The sequence below is a fragment of the Octopus sinensis genome, linkage group LG7 (assembly GCF_006345805.1).
Source record: "Octopus sinensis linkage group LG7, ASM634580v1, whole genome shotgun sequence".
Lineage (NCBI taxonomy): Eukaryota > Metazoa > Mollusca > Cephalopoda > Octopoda > Octopodidae > Octopus > Octopus sinensis.
The window spans coordinates 26580349-26600351 of NC_043003.1; the positions used below are offsets into that span (position 1 = coordinate 26580349).

Genomic DNA, 20003 nt, shown 5'->3' on the forward strand with positions numbered 1-20003 from the left:
CCAGGATCCCTGGTCTGGTGGTACGTAAAAAGCACTATCCGACTCGTGGCCGATGCCAGCGCCGCCTCCACTGGCTTCCGTGCTGGTGGCACGTAAAATACACCAATCTGACCGTACGACAGGCACCCATGCCAACCCCCTTGCTTGCGAAAGTTGTTGGGCAAGCGAAATCAAATTGAACCAGCCAGGATCCCTGGTCTGGTGGTACGGTAAAAGCACTATCCGACTCATGGCCGATTGCCAGCACCCTCGTTTGGTTTGGCTTCCGTGCAGGTGGCACATAAAATACCCAATCCGACCGTGGCCGTTGCCAGCCTCGCCTGGCACCTGTGCAGGTGGCACGTGAAAAGCACCCACTAACTCACGGAGTGGTTGGCGTTAGGAAGGGCATCCAGCTGTAGAAACACTGCCAGATAAGAATGGAGCCTGGTGCAGCTTCTGGCTTTCCAGATCCCCGGTCGAACCGTCCAACCCATGCTAGCATGGAGAACGGACGTTAAACGATGATGATGATGATATATATATACATTATATACGACAGACTTCTTTCAGTTTCCGTCTACCAAATCCACTCACAAGGCATTGGTCGGCGCGGGGCTATAGCAAAAGACTATATATATATAGCAGTGTGTATATATATAATATATATGTGCCTGTGTATAAATGTGCTTCATGTGTATGTGTATACTTATGAATGCGTATATGCTTATATACATGTGTATACATTTGTGCATACCGTATATTCATCTATGAATGTATATCTGAATGCAAGGATATTTATATACTTGTGTGAGTATGTGTGTGCATGCATGTGTGTGTGTGTGTGTGTGTTACATCAGTACATTATGTATATGTACTTAATGTCTATGAACTGTTCTACTCCGGTGTTCTTTAAGTAACCCTTCACTTACGCTCGTCATGAGTGTAACCCCTTTCCGCCAGCCCTAACGTCCCTCACTCTTCCTTATTCCCTCCACCGTCACCCCCCCACTTCTCACCTAATACAGTCACATTAAATACCTATACAGAACACTGACACATACACACACACTAACACACACACACACACACACACACACACATACACACTCTCTTATACTGAGATACCCACAAAAACACACATATACAAACACGTATGCACACATAGACATGCACACACACACACACATGCATTGACACAAACATATATAAACATTCACATACATATATCTCCTCTCTTCTCAGGACATTTCTTCATTAGATGCACACATACTAATATAAAGACATACATACATACACACATGCATACACTAATACACATGCACATTGATACATACACACACAGTTTTATATATATATATATATATATTGTGTGTGTGTGTGTGTGTGCAAAAGACTAGATGTACATATGCCTTCTCTCCCTTCAGGACAATTTCCTATTACCACCCCCACTCCATCATATGACCAGGCAACAGCACGGTCCCCCTCCCTCTACCGTCTCCAATAAGTACAACAACAACAACAACATTCAGTGCCAAGTTACAGAATTGCTAATTCATTTTCCAGAATTTGTTATTCAAACTTCAACCTGGATTACACTAAGTGCAGGAAACTCCCAAAACGGTCGCGCCCTCCCTCCGTCCCTCTCTCCGCCAGCTTCTTCTTTGTCGGTTACTTCAAATAGAATGTCAAACCTTTGATGCTATTTACACCAGCAGCAGCAGTGGTACCACCACCGCTACTAGCATTAATACCACGGTTTCGCTGTCTCCACTGCCATCGCCACCACCACCGCTGCTGCTTCTGTTATCACCACTGCTTCACTGGTTCCTCTACTACCATCATTACCACCTCATCAACACCACCATGCCACCATCATCATAACCACCACCACCACCACCTCATCAACACCATCGTCAACATCTCCACTACCACCGTCATCATCATCACAACCATCAACATCATCATCACCACCACCTCATCAGCATCACCACCACTACCGTCACCATCTTCACCATCATCATCATCATCACCACCACCACTGTCACCGTCATCATCACTATCACCATCTCATCAAAAGCACCACCACAACAGTCACCATCATCATCACCACCACTGTCACCATCATCATTACCAACACCACCTCATCAACATCACCACCACCACTGTCACCATTGTCACCACCAGCATCATCATCATCACCACCACTGTCACCATCATCACCAACACCACCATCATCATCACCACCACTGTCACCATCATCATCACCACCACCACCACCACCACCACCATCAACATCACTACTATCACCATATCCTCTCTGCTACCATCACCACTTCATCAACACAACCACACCACCATACCAGCACTGTCACTTCCACTGGCACCACATTACTACTATCACCACCACCACCAGCTCCGTCATTACTAATACTGTTTCCACTATTACTACTATCATCAACTGTACCCCACCCTTATTCTTAACACACCACCACCACTATTACCACCACACCACTATTGCTACTATCACCACTACCTTCACCACCACCACCTCACCATCTCCACCGTCACCACAACTACAACCAGCACCATCAGCATCATCAACATCATTGTTATTATTGCTGCCACCAGTAGCACTATCACCGCCACCACAATCAACACTGCTACCACCACAGGCTCATCATTTTCTTCATCCAACACCATAACAACTACCACTACCACAACCAGCTGCACCATCGCCACAGTCACTGCTACCACCACTTCCACTACTTTACCAACGCCAGCGTCCAAAGTCATCACCGCATGGGTTCTCGAAGCCTGAGTCAGTTCATAGTTTGAGTTACTGTCCTCCAAGACCACTCTGGACTACAGATGCTTTCACTCATTCGTTACATTGTGGCAGTGGCTGGATACCCTACCTGTCACCAACCACTTTACAGAGTGTAATTTATCATGGCACCAGCATCAGAGAGGTTGTCATGTCATTAGCAAAACTAAAGAGTCCTCTTAACCCATCATTATCCCTGTTGTGTGGGATGCATGGTTGGTCGTCTATCTGTCTGTTTTTCAGTCTGTCCATCCATCCATCTGCCTCCCTGCCTGTCAGTCTAGCTGTTTATCTATTTGTCTATCTATCTATGTATCTATCTGTCTGTCTGTCTGCACATACACAACACACACACACTACACCTCACACACATACATACTACATCATGTATACACACACTTATATTACATCATACGTATATACAAAATGTCATGTATGCTTACACACACACACACTACTGCATCTCTAACATATACATACTACGTCATGTATATGCACACACACTACATCTCTGACACATACACACTACATGTATATAAAAAACGATAAACATCGCCCTTTTCAAGCCTATCCAGGCTCATGGGCCCGGTTTCCCGGTTTCTGTGGCGTATGTGTTCCCCCCAGAGTGAGAGAAAGTTGTGGCGAAAGAGTAAACAGGGGTTGCCACCACCCCCTGCCGGTCTGGGAATTGAAACCGCGATCCTCCGACTGCAAGTCCGCTGCCCTAACCACTGGGCCATTGTGCCTCCACACATGTATATGCACACATATATATATTATATCATGCATACTCACACAAAATGTCATGTATACATACACACACACGCACTACTACATCTCTGACACATACATACTACATCATGTATACACACACATGCATATATATTACATTATACATACACACTCAAAATGTTACATATGCATACACACACACACACTACATCTGACATGTGCTTACTACCTCATGTATACACACACAAAATGTCATATATGCATACACACACACACACACACACACAACATCATGCCACAACACTCACAAATACACCACGCACTCATCACTCACACACACGCACCACATGAAACACACAGTTATTGAATGGTCTCTGTTTCTATTTGACCCTGCAGCAAATACGTACTGGTCGATCCAACAGAGAAGGAAGAGAAAGTGATGGATGGTAAAATGGTGATTGGAATGAATAAATACCGAGAGATTTGTACTCTACAGATGGCAGGTGACATGCTGTTGATGCATGAACAGGTAAGTGGGACTTGGAGGTACCAGGTTCAAGCCTTGTTCTGTACATCATCATCATCATCATCGTTTAACGTCCGCTTTCCATGCTAGCATGGGTTGGACGATTTTGACTGAGGGCTGGCGAACCAGATGGTTGCACCAGGCTCCAATCTTGATTTAGCAGAGTTTCTACAGCTGGATGCCCTTCCTAACACCAACCACTCCGAGAGTGTAGTGGGTGCTTTTTACGTGCCACCGGCATAAGTATTAAAGAAAATGAATTGCACAGAGTTGCCATCATCATCGTTTTAATGTCCACTTTTCCATGGTTTGCATGGATCACATGGAGTTTATTTGAAGCAGATTTTTCTACAGTTGGACGCCCTTCCTGTCATCAACCCTCACCTGTTTCTGAGTTAGGTAATAGTTTCCCATGGCCAAACATGTGTTGATGGAAGATTGGAAATGAGGGACACTGCTTGTGTGTCAGTGATGCTTGTTAACAACTATCACGCAATGTCATGACAAGGAGAAAGAGACAAAGGCAGAGAGAGAAGGAGAGAGAGAAGGGGGTTCTTTTCTCTCTTGCAAGTTCCATGGCAAAACTCACTAGTTCTGGTAGCACAAGAAAGAAAGCATGCAGTACACTCTGTAAAGTGGGTGGCATGAAGAAGGGCATCCAGCCATAGAAACCTTGCCAAAGATGACATTGGAGCTCAGTGCAGCCCTGCAGCTTGCTGGTTCCCTGTCAAATCATCCTATTTAGGCCTGCATGGAAAGTGGACATTAAATGTTGATGATTATGATATAGACTAGCTGACTCCTTGCTGTCAAAAATGACAGCTAATTATAGTATTTTATGTATAAATAAGGTACAAAATAAGGGACATAATAATCACAGATACAAACATTCACATACTTCCCTTGTACATGCACACACATACACACATATACTCACAGAGTTGAAACACTGTTTGATTTTTCTTTTCAGCATTGCATGTTCACCATCCCACTTCCACTGCACACACACACACACAAACATTCACATGACTCCCTTTTACATACACACACATATACTCACACAGAGTTGAAATGGTGTTTGATTTTTTTTTCAGTATAGAACTTCTATCTTCCCACAAGTTTGTCATCACCCCTTCCTTTCTCATTCATGTGTTGTGACGGAGAAAAACACAAGAGTATTATTGTAGTGTATATATATATATATATATATATATGGTTTCCTTCCAGTTTCCATCTACCAAATCCACTCACAAGAGTTTGGACTTTGGATGGCCTGAGGCTAAAGTAGAAGACACTTGCCCAAGGTGCCATGCATTGGGATTGAACTCAGACTCATGTAGTTGGGAAACAAACTTACCACTCAGCTACACCTGTGCCATCTACATGAAAAGAAAAAAAACCTAGCAGTTGAGCTATTCTTAAAATATTAAATACAAAGACCAGAAAAAAAGGCTAACCAGGTGGAGCTTAGCTATTACTAGCTTTGTGACTATTACCTGGTAGTGTGTACCATGCTTTTGCAAATTGCTTTAAGAGCCTGTGTAATCATGTGAAAATGGAGATGATGTCTCAGATCTCAATTTTTATGGCAGTTGGAGGACTTTATACTCATTCTTCACACATATACATGCATATCAATTGATATTCTTTGTGCTTTTTAGTAAATTGTCATCTTCAGATCATTTCTTAGGTCGTTTACCACAGTTGAAGGTATTAGGTTGGATATGGTATCATCATCATCATCATTGTTTAACGTCCGCTTTCCATGCTAGCATGGGTTGGGCGATTTGACTGAGAACTGGTGAACCAGATGGCTGCACCAGGCTCCAGTCTGATCTGGCAGAGTTTCTACAGCTGGATGCCCTTCCTAACGCCACCACTCCGAGAGTGTAGTGGGTGGTTTTACGTGCCACCGGCCCCGCTCAAATGGTGTTTTTTACATGCCACCTGCACAGGAGCCAGTCCAGCAGCACTGGCAACACCCTCACTCGAATGATTTTTTCATGTGTCACCGATACAAGTGCCAGTAAGGCAACACTGGTAATGATCACACTCGAATGGTGCTTTTTACGTGCCACTGGTACGGAAGTGGTATATATTATATATATATATATATACACATACACACACACACACACACAGATATACACAACCGTATTCAGCTGAATAGATTAGAACAACATGAAGTGATGTATCTTCCTTAACGATAAAAGGTAAAATGGTGCCCAGAATTGTCTCCCTTCCCGAAGCTGGTTCGGAATTGCCAGGCTTGATCACGCTAAGCGTTCAAGAGGTCACCAGAGTGGCATACATCTGGTCATTGCAGGTTTTAGCTAGATGGCTGATCCGTGTGTATCACTGTGTGTTTATGTATTTCACATGTGAGTGTATTTGTCATGGTTTCTTTGAGTCTATCTAAATAAATGTGTGTGTGTGTGACGTAGTGTATATACACACACAGGACGGGTTTCTTTCATTTCTCATCGTCAAGGCTTTAATCAACCTATACGCTGGATTCAATCCTCCACACTGTATAAGAGCAAGTATTGATATGTATTAATAATGTTAGAAAGACGGTAGTGTCAGAAAACATCTATTCTAACCGCTGTGTTTTCATCCAGTAAAGGTATTTATTATGTGTAAACCGTATCTTTCCAGATTCTCCGCTGTTCCAATATAGCCGTGGTCAAAGTTACAGAAATAACAGAGCTGATTCAGAAGGCTTTGGAAAACGATAAGCAGGCTAGGTAAGGGCGATAACTCTACACCAATCTTTTATGTTCGGCTAGAGTTATAATTCTTGATATTTATACTGTTTTTAAATATAATTATAATAAAAGACAATTGCAGCGTGGAAGATGTTTATAAGCCATTTAAGAAACACACAAAAACCGTTAGATTCACTTCAACTTTTGAATTTAATTCCGTGCTGCACGGAATTTTGTCAGTGAACAGGTCGTGGTCTCAAAGCAACGAAAATATTTCGACAAATTAAATTTAAATGTTGAAGTGAATCTAACGGTTTTTGTGTGTTTCTTAAATGGCTTATAAACACCTTCCACGCTGCAATTTTCTTTCCAGCACTCGATCTCAGATCAGGTCACTTGCTATGCAAGTACATCTCCGTAATATAATAAAAGATTTCTAAAAAAAATATTCTAAAAAAAAAAAATTAAAGTAAACTGAGAAAAAAAAATCAATTTGAAATTCCTTGAGAATAAAAGTATTTTTTAAGGATTTAATATTTTTGTTATTAAAATTTTGCTTGCAGAGCTACTGGTGCCAAGTTTGGATTTGCAGAATCTATGGAACCTCAGAAGATTACAGCCATGAAGAAAAACCTTGCTGAAGTGAACATGGAGAATTTGAAGTCTTCCGAAGTGAATTTATTAGCAGAAAACATCTCTGATGATTCCAGCAGTGAATCGTATCTTTACAGAGCACATTTGTTGTTATTATTGTTGTTGTTTATTATCGGGTGTCGTGGCAGGTGGGGGTGAATGCAGCTTGGATTTGAGCAGTTCTATGATCAAAGGCAATCTAACTGTGACCATCCTGTCTTTTTGCTTATCTAAGAATACATAATCCAATGTATTCTTAATTGTTGTTGTTACTGTTGGTTATGCCCAGACCAGCTCTGGTCAAGCAAACTTGTGGTCAAAGGGAATCCATCTGGCAGATGTCCTCTTTTGTGTGTGTATGTGTTTATGTGTCTGCGTAGTCCGATGTCTTGGTTTCAATTAATTTTGAAAATAATTTTTAGTCATTAGACTGTGGCCATGCTGGGGCACCACTTTGAAGAATTTTTAGTTGAATGCATCAACCCCAATCCTTATGTTTTTGAGTCTGGTACTTATTCTCTCGATCTCTTTTGCTGAACCACAAAGTTATGGAGATGTAAACAAGCCAACACTGGTTGTCAAGTGATGGTCTCACACACACACGATGTGTTTCTTTCAGTTTCTTATTTCTTTACTATCCACAAGGGGCTAAACACAGAGGGGACAAACAAAGATAGACAAATGGATTAAGTCGATTATATCAACCCCAGTGCGTAACTGGTACTCATTTAATCAACTCTGAAAGGATGAAAGGCAAAGTTGACCTCAGTCGAATTTGAACTCACAACGTAGCGGCAGACGAAATACTGCTAAGCATTTCACCCGGTGTGGTTCTGCCAGCTCGCTGCCTTTCTTTCAGTTTCTGCCTACCGAATCCACTCACAAAGCTTTGGATGACCCGAGGTTATAGTAGAAGGCGCTTGTCCAAGGTGCTGCGCAGTGGGACTGAATCCAGAACCATGTGGTCAGGAAGCAAACTCCTTAAGACCACACAGCCAAAGAATTTGTTGAAATAACTTTGTCATTATTAAGTTGGTGTTTGGAACATTTTGGAACACATATTAACAAGGAATTTTGATAGAATATCATTGAACCAGGGACAGTCTCTAATGTATTGGTATAATGGTTAAATTGTGAAGAATTTAATTAATAATTATGTCATTATTAAGTTAGTGTCTGGAACATAAATTACACAGGGAATTTTTATGGAATGTTTCAAGTTAGATTTCTTAGAAATAGAATTTATATCATAGAATTCGTGGGGAGGGTCATAGGCAAGTTGCTGTCAAAATGGTTAATTTAGCAGGATTGTTTTGAGCTAGATTTTGTTGTTATTTCTTTGTTTTGTTTTTGTTTTTTTTTCTTCTATAATTGATTTCCTTAACTGATCAGCAGCAGTGATTCCAGTGAATCCATTAGGCTGTGGGTAAGTCATATTGCTAAATTAAGAATTCTATGGAAAGAATGAAGTTAAGCCATTGTGTGTGTGTGTGTGTGTGTGAGAGAGAGAGAGAGAGAGAGAGAGAGAGAGAAGAATATAGCCTAAGTTTGTTCTAAGCCTTGTGAGTGATTTGGGGTTGATGGAAAATGCTTCCATACAACATCCATCTCATGAATTTTAAACAGTCTGTATGTATAATTCGTATCTTAGTGTTACACTAAGATTCTAAAATGGATGTAGAAAATATGAAGGTTTGCTTTGGTGTAATGGTTAGCACACCCCTCATATTCACAGGAAATGTTGGTTCATGTTCCACAGGCATCATTTGACTTCTTTCTATCTATAGCTTTATCTATTGGGTTGTCCGGAAAGTTCATGCCGATTTATAGTAGCTTACCTTTTGACTTATTTTAGAACATAGTTGAGTCTATAAAATAGGATTTGACTACACCTCCATTTAGAGCACAGTTTAAGCTATCTTTTCGTGGAAGAAGATTTATGTTCCTAAAACCTGTGTTAATTCTGTAACCCTTTAAAATGGAAGATAAGAAAGTTCATTTTCGGCACTTGATGCTTTGGGAACCAAACGAAAATTGCTGCAGCTTGGCTGGGATGTGTTACCCCATCCTCCATATTCACCAGATATCCTTCGGATTTCCACTTAATTCAGGTCTCTGCAGAATAGTCTTAATGGCAAAAATTTCAATTCTTTGGATGGCATAAAAAGATATCTTGATGAATTCTTTGCCATGAAACCACCTCAATTCTGGGAAGAGGGTATTTTCAAGTTAAAGGAAAGATGGAGATGCATTGTGCAACAAAATGGTTCATATTTGGTTGATTAAAAATGTAATGGCAAGTATTTATTGACCTTTTTCTTTCCTTTAAAAATCGGCACAAACTTTCCGGACAACCCAATACTTTGAATTCTACCAAGAAAAAAATATGATTTACTTTAATTCTCTTGAAATTTCTAAATTCTTACAAGGTAAAAATATATATATATATATATATATATGTGTGTATGTATGCGGGTGTATGTCTGTGCATGTTTGCATATATATGTGTGTGTGTGAGTGAGTGAGTGTGTACATAATGTATCAATATGGTATTTGTTTCAGGGTGCTGGAACTGCCAAACTGGGAAGAAACAGTTCTGATATTTCAAGTAGTGATGACAACTCAGAAGTGATGGAGCTCAGTCCTCCCCACCCAGCTGTTGCCGTTCCTCCTCGTCCAGCAAAACCAAAGTCAACTCTTCCACCAGCAGAATCAGGTAAAGTGTTATTGTTGTTATGAACCCCCAAATGCAGCTATAATCCATTAAATCTATGGATGGTGATAAATGTACCAAGCCTGCTAATTTGGTAGTAGTTGTGCCGGTAGGGTGGTGGTAATGGTGGTGGAGAAAGGCGGCGAGCTGGCAGAACTGTTAGCACACTGGGCGAAATGCTCAGTGGTATTTTGCCCGTACTCCATTCTGAGTTCAAATTCTGCCAAGGTCGACTTTGTCTTTCATCCTTTCGGGGTTGATAAATTAAGTACCAGTGAAACACTGGGGTCGATGTAATCAACCAGTCCCATCCCCTGGAATCTTTGTTGCTGTAACCAACTGAGTGCCACCAGCCATGTACAGAAACTGGCCTGATTTTGTATCCCGAGAAATATGTAGCCTAGGTTACAATAAAAAATTCTTGCCATTGCCATGAACTCTACCACTGCCACAAGTATAGTAGAGCATTGGATGAGATACCTTGCTCAGTACATTAGTTCCCTGCTGAAGTTAACCATTTTAGCCAAACCTTGGGCAAGAACCCAATGAGGAGAATTAGTGTTTATCTCTGTCACATTAATCGGACGAGAGACATAAATTGTTTCCTCCTGAATCAGACATAAATAGCTTTCACCCACCCCCTCACTGTGTGGAAGGAGCTGGACATCACTGTGTGGAAGGAGCTGGACGCAGTCCTGTATGTCAGTGGACCACTTGTCAAGTCCATAGTGCTACCATTGCTTGCTCACAGGGATGAGTTAGATATGATAGTCATCAATCATTCTGTGATATGTATTTACAATTAGTTGGTATCTTTCTCAATAATCTCATATACTCCATCAGCTTAGCGTATATGCTCCCTGCTGAACTTAGCCATTTTACCCAAAGCGCAGGCAAGGACCAAATGAGAGGAGACAGCATTTATCTCTGTTGCATTAATTGTATGAGAGACATCCTGTGGAATGCATTTACAATTAGTTGGTATTTTCCTCAATAATTTCGTATATTCCACCAGCTCAGCACATTTGCTCTCTGCTAAAGTTAACTATTTTACCGAAATCTTGGGCAGGGACCCAATGAGGGGACACAGCATTGATTTCTGTCATGTTAATTGAACAAGAGACAAAATTGTTTCCTCCGGAATCAGACACAAATAGCTTTCCTCCCACCCACTGTGTGAAAGGAACTGGATGTTGTCCTGCATGTCAGTGAACCCCTCGTCAAGTCCACAGTGCTACCACCAGTTACTGGGATGAGTTACATCTGATAGTCATCAATCGCCTTGTGTTATATATGTACAACTAGTAGGATGAACTCTGATCCTTAAGTGTCGTTTACAGACGAAAACTGCTGTATATATCTCTAGCAGAACGCGAACTACCTATCTGTCGGTCGCCTCTCCAAGGTTCTATTCATTGCGTTATCTTCCCCTTATTACGGACGGACCCCCTATACCATCTCTGCGTATATGCATGCAGGCAACATGCCTGCTTGATAGGAACATACATATAAGGATGGTAACGTACATTATTAAGTACAGAAAGTTTTACGTTTTTTGTAAAGGGAGATAACTTATGTAAGTAAATATTGGAGTAGTTGCCCTTGCTTATTTTTTTTTTTGGTCAAAATCAGTGTTCGTGTGCTCCATACTTCTGGAAAACTTAGAATGTTTTTGTGCTGGGCAAGGTAACACATTGATGTGTATTTTAATATAAATATATATGGGTGGGAACTAAACCATAATATGAATGGATGAGATTGCGGGATAGTAAGAAATTTAAGATTTGTTATTGTACAACCCTAGGTCAGTCTTAATCCTGTAGACCAATAATCAGAGCTGTTTTGGCCTGACAATCCTGTTTTTTTTTCATGTATAGGGTAGTGAGCACACATTATCCAGTGTGTCCTTGTTTTTTTGTTTTTTTTTAGATATAATGTAGTGTGAATGAGTGACATTCGGCTACTAATTCCAGCAGGTCTGGTGAGCATTTAGATACTTCTTCGTTAGCTCAATGAAGAAATATATATGTCTTAGACATGAGTTCAAATCTTATTGCTGTCATTGTGTAGTATTCCTGGATGATGTCCTTCATTCTGTTTACCTCAGTCTACCTGACTGATGAGAGAAAAAATATGTCTACAAATATTTTTTTTTTTAACCTAGTTTAGTCAATGTTTGAACTGATCTGTAATGAAATACGTTCCAGCAATCTCCATTCTGCCTTTTTGCTGAGCTAGAACCCATGTAGCCTTCCTTTCTTACAAAGGCAGTAGTTGATTTTAAAGAATTTGACTGCTATTTCCAACAGGTTGAGAGATTCCACCCTGTTCATTTAGAGGCTTCCCCATTGGCTTATTTCAAATGTCTGTGGTTGATCATTATTTTTTTCTCTTGAACAGCAGTCTTCACACAAAGCATCAATACCGTTATCTGCCCTTGCTACAAACACATCTGGATTTTCAAACCTTTTTGTAAATAAGTTTTTGGCCATATTGATCAAATTTGGGATATTCAGTAATAATCATGGATAAAATAAAAGGGACCATGATACAATGCAATAACAACCACTTTGTAATTTTTAAAATTTATTTTCATTTTATTTATTTTTTTTTCAGATATCATAAATATTGATGATGACAGTGAAGATGATGTGAAGGTCATACAAAAGACTCCAGATTTTGCACAGAAAGATGAATCTAGGTACAATAATGTTTATGATTCTTTCTCTTGGTCAACATTATTTCTGTCTGTCTGTCTCTCTCCCCCCTCTATCTCCTCCCTCTATGTGTGTGTGTATTGTGTATGTATGCATGTTTAAATATATGTATTTATAAATGTATATTCTTTTTTTCTTTTACATGTTTCAGCCCTAAGTCTGTGGCCATGCTGGAGTATCAGTTTATATATAAACATATAAATGTATGTTTATATGCATGTATAGAGTAGATTTGTTCAGCGAAACCCTTATGTAAACTCCAGTATGGCTACGGTCCAGTGAATGAAACAAGTAAAAAAAAGATTAAGGATTAAGGATGTGACTGTGTGACCCCTCCTCCCTCACTTCTTGCTATATCATCTATGGGTTTTTTCCTCTCCAACAAGTAAGTTCCCTTTGAAAATGGGAGGGCCAAGTGGAAGGAAGGAGGCAAGGCTTCCTACATACAAATTTCAAAACACACACACACACGACTCTTCTCATCCATTAATCCTTTAACATTTAAACCAGCCCTTTCTGGCCAACATATTCTACGTGTTTTATGTTCAAACTGGTGAGGTCTGGCCTCTCGCAGTAACCCTTGTGTTTTTCCTCTCCAACAAATAGGTTCTGTTGAAAATAGGAAGGCCAAGAGAACAGTAGAAAGAAGGAAGTAGACAGCACTTCCTACATGCAAACTTAAAAAAACACATACACACACACACACTTCTTCTCATCCCTTAATCCATTAGCATTTAAATAAGCCATAGCTGGTCAAAATATCCTGTCTGTTTTATGTTCAAATTGGTCAGATTTGGCCTCTCTTAGCAACCCTACAATATCGTTCTAAAACTTAAGTTTCCTCATCAAAATATCGAAGTTACATGAGAGTCCATGGATTAATTCAAAACAGTGTGAATAAATCAGCATTACTTTTGACAAAATAATATGAATGCCAAAGGGTTAGAAAGCAAAGCAATAATGACTAAAAAAAAAAGTAGCCCCAAAAGGAAGGAATCTCTTATATAAAGATATTTCTTCTCCCTGCAACAGGCCCTTCTCAACTCACTCCCCATACTTTCTTCTATTTATGTTAAATCTTTATTCCCTCCCCTCCTCTCTCTGTTTGTCTTGTCTGTCTCCAATCCTTTTTCTTATTTGTTTCCTTTCCTGAGAATATTTTAGCCCCTTGAGTGTATGTTGTGTGAATTCTGTGTGTATTTGTGTGTGTGTGTGAATTCTGTGTGTATGTATCTTTATCAGTGTGTGAGAGTGTGTGTGTATATGTATTTATATTTGGGAGATTGTGCATGCTTTAATTAAGTAGTGTGTGAGTTACACACACACTCACATAAGTATGAATCTAGACAGATAGTGATGATGATGGTTCGCCGTGATGACATTGATGTGGTAATGTAGAGAGAGAATGAATGTGTGTGTGTGTGTGTACAGAGATTTTGTGTATGTGGAGATGTGTATATGTAAATATATGCATATATATATATATGTATGTATGTATGTATCCTCACATACATGTAAATGTGTGTGTATTTGTTTGAGTATGTGTTAATGATATGTATGTGTCGTTCTTATATATATATATGTGTGTGTGCATGTGTGCACATATTGGGTAAATAAAAGATGGAGGAAGGTGGTGGGGGTGACTGAGAGAGGGGAGAACGGTGGTGGTGGTGGTGGTGGGGGAGCTTGCAGAACTGGTTTTCAAGTTACTAACAAACATACTTAGTTACCACAAAGTACTTCCTCGGTTTTCCTGTTGAGGGGAGGGGGAGATCTCAGATCGGAGTGCGGTGGGGGGAAGGTCGTTTAATAGTTTGGTGTTGGGACTACTGGTGTAGCACTGTGGGTGGGTTGGTGTATTGGTGACTGGTTATAGTTTTGGCATTGGTTATGATGATGATGATGGTGCTGGTGAAAAAGTAGCATTGATGTTGTCACCGTTGGTGTTTAGCCCTTGGTCAGTTCTGATGAGGAGGTCTATGATCTAAAGTGTTCTATTTGTAACCATCCATGTTGTTTCCCCACCTCCTCCTTCGTGAAGGTGACTTAGGACCACATTATTTGACGTGTCCCTTATCTAAGGGTGATAGAGTGATTTGATGGAAATTTGGCTGTTTATTTTAACAGGTCGAGTAATCATCTAGAGGCCACCTCATTGGTTTGGCAATGGGGTGATGGTGGTGGTGGTGGTGGTGGTAGTAGTACCCTGTTATCACTGTGGTGGTGGTTGTGATAAAGTACAGAGGGAGGGTGTGGTGACCTAGTACAGACTAAATGTCAGGGTGCCCCATCACCAACACCACCACCGACAGTCAGCCACCATCTGCTTATAGGTCATCCCTTCCCACTATAGAGGCAAGTCCCTCCCTGTCCCTATGCACTCTCACTCACTACCGTGTATACCTGCCAGGGTACCATACTATTTCACTATAAGCTTTATTATGGAAAAAAACTGAGTAGTAGTGGGTGCAAGGGGTTTTCAGTTACACCCTTTTTTTTTTTAAGGGGGAGGTTGGGCGAAATGTATATGTGCACACACACGTGTGTGTGTATATATAGGCATAGCTGTGGAGATTAAGAAGTTTGGTTTGTAACCGCTTGGTTCCTGGTTCAATCTCACAGCACAGTAACTTCAGTAATAGCACTGCATCCACTAAGTACTGGTATTAATGTCATTGAATAATCCCCTCTGCCAAAATTTGAAACTATTATCAATATTATTATTATTATTATTAAGAGAACCATCTGAACGTGGCCGTAGCCAGCGCCGCTCTGACTGGCCTCTGTGCCGGTGGCACGTAAAAAGCACCATCCGATCGTGGCCGTTTGCCAGCTTCGTCTGGCCTCTGTGCCGGTGGCACGTAAAAAGCACCATCCGATCGTGGCCGTTTGCCAGCTTCGTCTGGCACCTGTGCCGGTGGCACGTAAAAAGCACCCACTACTCTCACGGAGTGGTTGGCGTTAGGAAGGGCATCCAGCTGTAGAAACACTGCCAGATCAGACTGGGCCTGGTGCAGCCTTCTGGCTTCCCGAACCCCAGTTGAACCGTCCAACCCATGCTAGCATGGAAAGCGAACGTTAAACGATGATGATGATGATTATGGCAGTGAGCTGGCAGAATCGTTAGCACACCGGGAGAAATGCTTAGCAGTATCTTGTCTGTCGTTACATTCTGAGTTCAAATTCAGCCGAGGTTGAGTTTGCCTTTCTTCCTGTCGGGATCGATATAAAATGAGTACCAGTTATGCACTGGGGCTGATGTAATTGACTTAGTCCCTTCCCCCAAATTTGAGGCCTTGTGCTTCCAGTAAAAAGGATTATTATTATTATTAGTAGTAAGACAGCAAGCTGGCAGAATCATTAGCTCGCTGGGCAAAATGCTTAGCAACATTTTGTCCATCTTTATGTTCTGAGTTCAAATTCCGCTGAGCTTGACTTTGCCTTTCATCTTTTCTGGGTCGATAAATTAAGTATCAGTCAAGTACTGGGGTCGATGTAATTGATTAGTCCCCTCTCCCCAAATTTCAGGCCTTGTGCCTATAGTAGAAAAGATTCAGTGCCGGTGGCACACACTTTGTGATACCAGTGCCGGTGGCACACATGAGAACCATCCGAACGTGGCCGTAGCCAGTTCCGCATCGACCGGCCTCCGTGCTGTGGGCACGTAACAAACACCATCCGATCATGGCCGTTCGCCAGCCTCATCTGGCACCTGTGTCGGTGGCACATAAAAACACCTTCCGAAGACCCGGCAAGACTAGTCAGTCCACCTGTGCATACCTTCCTTCCTTCTTGTGACACTTGTGAAGACCGTTGAGGCAAGTGAAAATCAAATCAAATCAAATCAAAATAGACAAATAGATGAACATCAATGGAATTTGTATCTTGTGGTACCAGTGCCTGTGCCTGTGGCACACAAGAAATCCATCAGTGCCGTAGTCAGTGCGGTGGGCACATGACAAACACCATCCTATCGTGGCCGTTCGCCAGCCTCATCTAGCACCTGTGTCGGTGGCACATAAAAACACCATCCGAAGACCCGCAAGACTAGTCAGGCCATACCCATGGCCCCTACCTGGGACGTAGTCAGTCCACCTGTGCATACCTTCCTTCTTGTGACACTTGTGAAGACCTGTTGAGGCAAGTGAAAATCAAATCAAATCAAACAAATCAAAATATGAACATCATGGAATTTGTATCTTGTGGTACCAGTGCCGGTGGCACGTGGCACATAAAAACCATCCGACTGGCCGTAGCCAGTACCGCATCGACTGGCCTCCGTGCTGTGGGCACGTAACAAGCACCATCCGATCGTGGCCGTTTGCCAGCCTCATCTGGCACCTGTGTCGGTGGCACATAAAAACACCATCCGAGCGTGGCCGTCTGCCAGCCTCGTCTGGCACCTGTGTCGGTGCACATAAAAACACCATCCGAGCGTGGCCGTCTGCCAGCCTCGTCAGGCACCTGTGTCGGTGGCACTAAAAACACCATCCGAGCGTGGCCGTCTGCCGTCTGCCGCCTCGTCTGGCACCTGTGTCGGTGGCACATAAAAAACACACATCCGAGCGTGGCCGTCTGTCAGCCTCGTCTGGCACCTGTGTCGGTGGCACATAAAATCACCCACTACACTCTCGGAGTGGTTGGGTAGGAAGGGCATCCAGCTGTAGAAACACTGCCAGATCTGACTGGACTGGTGCAGCTTTCGGGCTCCCCAGACCCCAGTTGAACCGTCCAACCCATGCTAGCATGGAAAGCGGACGTTAAATGATGATGATGATGATGATGATGATGATTGTGGAGGCACAATGGCCCAGTGGTTAGGGCAGCGGACTCGTGGTCGTAGGATCATGGTTTCGATTCCCAGACTGGGCATTGTGAGTCTTTATTGAGCGAAAACACCTAAAGCTCCACGAGGCTCCAGCAGGGGGTGGTGGCGAACCCTGCTGTACTCTCTCACCACAACGTTCTCTCACTCTTTCTTCCTGTTTCTGTTGTACCTATATTTCAAAGAGCCAGCCTTATCACACTTTGTGTCATGCTGATTCTCCCTGAGAACTACGTTAAGGGTACACGTGTCTGTGGTGTGCTCAGCCACTTGCACATTAATAAATGAACCGCAACGTCACTGGTGCCAAGCTGTATCAGCCTTTGCCTTTCCCTTGGATAACATCAGTGGCATGGAGAGGGGAGGCTGGTATGCATGGGCGACTGCTGATCTTCTATAAACAACCTTGCCCGGACTTGTGCCTAGGAGGGTAACTTTCTAGGTGCAATCCCATGCTCATTCATGACCGAAGGGGGTCACAACAACAACAACAACAACAATTATTATTATTATAGACGCCGCACAGTATACAATACTGTGAGGTTGTTGATTGAAGATATTGTGTCTACTGGGGGTTTGTACTGTTTGTCAAGTTACAAGGACCTCAGACAGACGGTACTTTGCGCAATATGCGTGCAGTTCCAAGCAGTACCAACTTTTGCATACATCTAGATTGTAGAGTATTTCTAAGGTTTTCAGATGTTTTTTTCAAATTGGGTGGTATTGAACCCAATGCTCCTATGACAATAGGGATAACCTTTATGTTCGACTCTCATAGCTGCCACATCTTAGCGATCTCAATTCTCATGTCTCCATATTTATCAACTTTTTCTCTTTCTTTCATGATGATATGTTGATCTCCTGGCACTGCACTCTTGTCTGTCCCTCCTAAAGGTTACTATATCTGGCCTTCAGTGCTCTGACACTTTGTTTGTCTGGAAATCAAGGTCCCAGAGGATTTTTGCCTTCCCTTTTTTTGTTCATTACTTTTAAGGGGAAGGCAAAAATCCTCCTCCTCCTACTACTACTACTACTACTACTACTACCAACACCACCACTACTACTACTACTACTACTACTACTACTACTACTACTACTTACTACTACTACTACTACTACTACTACTACTACTACTACTACTACTACTGTTATTAAGGTGGCAAGCTGGCAGAGCCGTTACCATGCCAGGCAAAAATGCCTAGCAGCATTTTGTCCATCTTTACATTCTGAGTTGAAATTCCACTGAGATCAACTTTACCTTTCATCCTTTTGGGATTGATAAAATAAGTACCAGTTGGAGACAGGGGGTCGGTGAAACTGACTTAGCACCTCCCTTCAAATTACTGGCCTTGTGCCAAACATTTGAAATTATAATTATCGTTCTTATTACTACTACTACCACATTTGTAATTACTATTATTCATATTTATTTCAATAGCGGTGATGAAGCTGGTGGCCAGAAACTAACTCTCAGAGAATTACTCATGGCTTTGAAGAAGAAAAAATGCAGTCAGTGAGAAGAAGCAGGGGAACAACAAGAATAACAACAACAATAATAATAGAGACAAGACCTCATCCAGTGCACTACACTGGAAGTTACATTTTTAATGTTCACTGTCATTTGTAAATAAACCATTTCTGTTGATTAACATTGCTTAGTGTTTTCTTTCTTTCTTTTACTCACTACCTATAATGGTTTGATGTCATCTTCATCTTCATTGTTGTTTTAATGTTCACTTTTCTATGCTTGCCTGGGTCACATGGAATTTGTCGTGACAAATTCTTTTACAGCTGGATGCTCTTCCTGTCATGAACCTTCATCTGTTTCTAAGCAAGTTAATATTTTTCCATGGTCAGACATACGAGGAGGTACTGAAACGTTCCTGTCTTGAAGGGTATTGTGAAAGGCATGGTTGGAGGCCCAACCATCCGAGTTCTGTTACAGGGCTTTGAAGAACTTAAGGACTGTTGCAATAAGTGTATGAATCTGAAAGAGGAATATGTTGGATAAAACCATAATTAATCTTTTACCCAAAGCCAGGAAGTTTTCAACATCCCCTCATTTTTATATATATAATCTACTATAATAATACTATATATATATAATCTACTTATCTAATGTGACCTCGTGTGTACCGTTGGCGATTTTTTTTCCTTTGTCTTCCCTGCTCTGGATCTTTCCTTCTATGTTTCTGACGAAGAGCTCCGCTCGAAACGTTAAACTCTCCTTCTTTCCTGAGCGTCCAATAATACTATATTTGTTCCACGTCCTCGCGTTGTTGTGTTTTTTTGTGCTTTCTTGTTTGGATTAACTATATATATATATATCTACTATAATAATAC

General features: G+C 41.6%; 1 protein-coding gene across 3 annotated transcripts in view; it reads left to right on the plus strand.

The window, feature by feature from the left end:
• LOC115213918 (exosome complex component RRP45) overlaps positions 1-19313 on the plus strand; it is a 79432-nt gene extending 60119 nt beyond the window's left edge. Inside the window, exons 8-14 of one of the 3 annotated variants that reach the window (XM_029782903.2) lie at positions 3935-4067; positions 6723-6811; positions 7336-7491; positions 8804-8831; positions 9968-10121; positions 12735-12819; positions 19099-19313. In XM_029782903.2, coding sequence (XP_029638763.1) covers positions 3935-4067; positions 6723-6811; positions 7336-7491; positions 8804-8831; positions 9968-10121; positions 12735-12819; positions 19099-19177 — 724 coding nt within the window. In that variant the 3' untranslated portion in view covers positions 19178-19313. Of the gene's footprint in view, positions 1-3934; positions 4068-6722; positions 6812-7335; positions 7492-8797; positions 8832-9967; positions 10122-12734; positions 12820-19098 lie in introns of all 3 variants that reach the window. The other 2 variants (XM_029782901.2, XM_029782902.2) reach the window with 2 other exon arrangements.
• The last annotated feature ends 690 nt before the right edge of the window (positions 19314-20003 follow it).